At 40.5% G+C, this 5,558-nt stretch overlaps 1 protein-coding gene across 1 annotated transcript in view; it reads right to left on the reverse strand.

The window, feature by feature from the left end:
• Positions 1-216: 216 nt before the first annotated feature.
• The window catches only part of pctp (phosphatidylcholine transfer protein), a 7,612-nt gene continuing 2,270 nt past the window's right edge, over positions 217-5,558 (reverse strand). Inside the window, exons 3-6 of the mRNA XM_083545421.1 lie at positions 2,995-3,074; positions 2,728-2,899; positions 2,122-2,189; positions 217-2,053 (exon numbers count right to left, since the gene is read on the reverse strand). Of these exons, the coding sequence (XP_083401547.1) occupies positions 1,976-2,053; positions 2,122-2,189; positions 2,728-2,899; positions 2,995-3,074 (398 nt within the window). The 3' untranslated portion in view covers positions 217-1,975. The remainder of the gene's footprint in view (positions 2,054-2,121; positions 2,190-2,727; positions 2,900-2,994; positions 3,075-5,558) is intronic.

Raw genomic sequence — 5,558 nt, forward strand, 5'->3', positions numbered from 1 at the left:
AATAAAAGTGATATTTTAAAAACTCTGACTTGATTAACGTTATATCGATTATTCTACATTGACACACACACACAAAATCAATCTCTCCCTCTCTCACACACCCCCTTCCTCCAGCAGTTGGACGTTTTAACCACTAGATGGCTCTCACTGCCACACGTTTACTGTCTAGTTTATGTATACAGTAATACGACATTAAACACTATAAAGACGCATAAGTATCTGTTGTAAATCTCTATTTTATTTTTAATCATCAATTTATTGCAATCAGTGACAAACAGCCGAAAGAAATACACACACCACAGCCGAATAAAATGTACACACATTCTAAGAGGTAGTCATGCACAAAGGGGAAAAATGCAGAAAAATCACACCAAAAAAAAAAAAAAGCCACACGTTTCAGAATATATATTTAAAATGTATGAAATAATTAATATATAAATTGGGGAAAAAAGACAAAGAAAAACTAACCCAACATTAAAAACACCAAACATAACTGATCAAGTACATTTGCAGTAAACATTAAACTGTGCATATTGGATTTCCCCCCAAAAAAGTGCTCCTTTAACTCATTTACAGTAAAATATTTTGTATAACGGTTTTAAATATTTTCCAGTGCACCGAATATAAACCTCTCTCATAGATATACATATTATATATGTGGAATATCACTTTCCACAGTTTATTTCTGTCTCCCATATAAAGTGCACACAATCTTCCTGTCGGTCCACAGTGTCATGGAGCAAGTCCAAAAATATTATGGTTAGAGTTGGAAGTGTCTTTTTTTATATATATAAAGGAAGAAAAAAGTGTTTTTTAATTAATTTTGCAGCTCTGTGACAGAATATTTAGCAATATACCATTCAGCCAGCAGGGGGAGCTCTACATGCATTCTCCATTGTACACGTGAGAAAGCTGCATGGATCACAGAGAGCGTGTAAATAAAAACTTGTGTGCATGATGGAATGCATAAGATTTGCAGCTATATATTGTTGAAATTATTGTGTATGATTTTTGGGAGAAATCGAGGACATTATTTTAGAGGACTAAAAAAAGGCACTGGTGCTGGTGGTTATTATTCAGGCAAAAATCTAGCAGTGTGAAATCCTGCCTCATAGTTTATAAGTAATGTTTGTTTATCACCATGATATCGCTTATAAATGTAATTCAGTGTTTTGTTGGGAAAACAAAATGCACTGCTGGTATTAGCTGATATTCTATTGTAACAATACGAACCTACGCCCAAATGGCGTTTATTTGCTGTAGAAGTGCAAAGAGACGAGTTTTGTAGCTTATTTCGGACTCGTGTGACGGAGTAACAAATAAACAATCAGTAATATCAGTAATAAGGGCTTTTAACGGCCAATGGAAACTAAGGATCCACCCAAATTCCTCGGTGGCCAATCAGATGTGTGTATTAGGATTGCGGTGCCTATACTTCTCCATAGAAAACATTGCCACAACCTTTCTTCTCCAATCCATACTGCAACTTCTGCAAATTATTTATAAATGAGCACTGGTTTTTATTGCACATTTGAGCAGGAACAAGTCAAGGAATGTTTTTTTGCATCACAAAACCCTCCTGGAGAGCTGCGATTATGAGAGTCGACTACTTGGATTTTTGATATTGTGATTGTTCACGATGCGACGTCCTGACAGTCAAGTGGTCAAAGGCTGAAGAAGGAAGCAGAAGGGGATATTTACACCAAGTGTAATCCGGCTGAAAATGGTTGGGAAACAGTCGATTAAATGCAAGTGTGTTTGATGTTTTGAATTCTTTGATTGGATATTTTACTACCTACTATTTTTTTGCCATTTCTGATTTTCCTCAAGGAGCAACATTATAGCCCATATTAACGTACCCAAATGTAACGCCGGCCTTCTAGAGCACGAGAAAATCAGCTGTATGAGTGATTAGAAGGTTCAGAGAAGACAAGTAGACAGACAGAGAGAGGAGTAGCAAAGGGGAAAGTGCACGTCACTTCCTGTTCTTGCAGTAGTTGGAGTATTTAATGCACGCATCCTGCATGTCCTTCAGAAATCCTGGAACTCCACTCTGTGTGTGAAAACATGAACATCAACCTCAATCTAAGCTCTATTTTTTTTTCTTTTAAATCCACTTACCTTGGCCGCCCAGTTGATGACCCACGTTGGGATGTTACCTCCAGGATTATCGAAGTAGTTCATGAAGACTAAAACAAAAGTAAATATTGAATATAAATTTTTATTTGTGTATTTAACACTGAACATTGTCTCAAAGCAGCTTTACACAAATAATGCGGTGATAAAGAATGAATAAGACGTTCTTTATGTTAAAGTTTGTCCCTAAAAGTCATTTGTGGTTCCACAATTCCACAAAAGGCCCACAACTGTATAGGATTTCTTTGGAGGCTATAGCATGAAACTTTCCCTTCACTTGAACTAGGAGACCCAAACCTGTTCCAGCATGACAATGCTTCTGTGCACAAAGCCAGCTTCATGAAGATACGCTTTACAGGGTTAACGTGGAAGATCTCCTGCTATAGATCTCTGACCTCAACATCTTTTTGGGATGACAAACTTGTTGTGAACTTGTTATGAACGCTGATGGTTCTTGTGCCAGAAGGCTTAGAGATGCTGTCACTATGGTTACCACAATGGCAAAGGATAAAGCACAGGATTACGACCTACATCAGAAAAAATTGTCTGTTTTGGTATGGTCACATGACCATCATATGTGTGTGTGTGTACCTTTTGTGCCCTGGGCTCCATCATCCTCCATTGTGACGCTCTGCTTGTAATCCTTCACTCTGATCACTCCAGACTTCTCAGGGCACTGAGACACGGTCGAGCTCCTCGCCAGCACCACCCAGATCTTCCTCCCGTTCACCTGCAGGTCCCTGCGCTCCCGAACATACACATACTGTGGGGGAACACGGTTAAGGAAGAATGCAGCTACACTCACACACTCATTTTGGAGTCAGCAAAGTAACTATTGAGGGAGTGTGTTGAGGATACATCTCTGTTGGCCAGGGGAAAGGGATATTTCACCTCCCAGTAAATGAACTTCTGTCCATCACAGTCTTTCTCATGGAGCTCTGCGCACACACACACACACACACTTAATAAACTGCATTTTACAACAAAGTTAAATAATGGTGAATTACACACAAAGTCAGCTTCATTAAGACTCAATTTACATGGGTTGGATGGAAGATCTTGAGTGGTCTCCTATAGAGCTCTGACCTCAACCCTACTAAACACCTTTGGGATGAATGTGAACACTAACTGCACTCCAGACCACCTCACCGCACCTCCATCAGTACCCTGACTTTACTAATGCACCTGTAGCTGATTTCCACAAGCACACTCCATAATCGAGTGAAACATCTTCCCAGAAGAGTGGAGCATAATAACACGCCAAATGAGGACTGATTGTGGAACTGGATGTTCAAAAAGCTCAAATCTTATGGTCAGGTGTCCATAAACCTTTTGTCCATATAGTGTATGTGTACAGTACAGAGAGAGAACATTCACCTTTGATATCTGCATCCAAAAAGGAGACTAAATTAAAAAAAAGTAAAAGTAATGGCACCTCTGTCTCAAAACCTCTGCAATGATGTTTTTATGAGCATCACCTCCTGTAAAGGTTGATTATGACTTTATATGTTTAAAGGACACACACACACACACACACACACACACACACACACACACACACACACACACACACACACACACACACACACACACACACAGCTGGAGATGATCAGAGTGGAAATGTGCTGCACATGGGTGCTGTGTTATAGTCTGTTTTATGACGGAAATCAATGTTACGACTCGCATGTGTACAGTTTTAGACACACACCACATTCTGCTGTTTAGTGTGTAATAAACAACACACTCAAATACATTCGCACACACACACACACACGCGCATATTTGCACTCACACGTACACGCTCACTCTCTCACACGTACATTTACACTCTCGCACACATACACTCACTCTCTCACACGTACATTTACACTCTCGCACACATACACTCACTCTCTCACACGTACATTTACACTCTCGCACACATACACTCACTCTCTCACACGTACATTTGCACTCTCGCACACATACACTCACTCTCTCACACGTACATTTGCACTCTCGCACACATACACTCACTCTCTCACACGTACATTTGCACTCTCGCACACATACACTCACTCTCTCACACGTACATTTGCACTCTCGCACACATACACTCACTCTCTCACACGTACATTTGCACTCTCGCACACATACACTCACTCTCTCACACGTACATTTACACTCTCGCACACATACACTCACTCTCTCACACGTACATTTACACTCTCGCACACATACACTCACTCTCTCACACGTACATTTGCACTCTCGCACACATACACTCACTCTCTCACACGTACATTTGCACTCTCGCACACATACACTCACTCTCTCACACGTACATTTGCACTCTCGCACACATACACTCACTCTCTCACACGTACATTTGCACTCTCGCACACATACACTCACTCTCTCACACGTACATTTACACTCTCGCACACATACACTCACTCTCTCACACGTACATTTGCACTCTCGCACACGTACACTCACTCTCTCACACGTACATTTGCACTCTCGCACACGTACACTCACTCTCTCACACGTACATTTGCACTCTCGCACACATACACTCACTCTCTCACACGTACATTTGCACTCTCGCACACATACACTCACTCTCTCACACGTACATTTGCACTCTCGCACACATACACTCACTCTCTCACACGTACATTTACACTCTCGCACACATACACTCACTCTCTCACACGTACATTTGCACTCTCGCACACGTACACACAATTGTAATCGTTCACTCTTGCACACGCTTGGTGACTCACTCACTTGTACACGTACTCGCTCACCCTTTCGCACACACTTCCTCGGACGGACATGGACTCGCACACGCACTCACTGAGCAAGTCAGCTTTTTTGCATTAACAGGAAATCTGCGTCCTCTTCTTTGTCACGACTTGCAAACTAAGAGAGAGAAAATGCTGCCACTTAAATTTACATTAAAGAAACGACACACACGCACAAACGCACATACACACACGTAAGCCCTTAAACAAAAATACACAAAAAATACACAACAAGCATCCATTAAATAATTCTATTCATCGATTACAGTTACTAATCAACCCCAGAACTATTGGCACCCTGGCTGTGTATCTGTTTTCCAATCAAAGTAATAAAAATACAGTATTACATTTTACATTAAATACAACAATAAACTTGAATAAACTTGGTACTGAAAAACTCTGGACAGAAACTTTAAAATGAGATGCCTTCATCACATTAAGCAATTAATTACACACAGCTACACACCAACACACACGTCACTAACACACCAACACGAGCACGGTGTGAGGAACTCTACTGCACACTGATGCCAAACCTTTAACTTTTTAACAGTTGAGAATTTTCCAGAAAGAAACTACAAAACAAAAAGATAACAAAACTACATGGCACTGAACACTTTTTCACACCACTGT

This window comes from Silurus aristotelis, assembly GCF_946808225.1.
Source record: "Silurus aristotelis genome assembly, chromosome: 6".
In the NCBI taxonomy this organism is placed as follows: Eukaryota; Metazoa; Chordata; class Actinopteri; order Siluriformes; family Siluridae; genus Silurus; species Silurus aristotelis.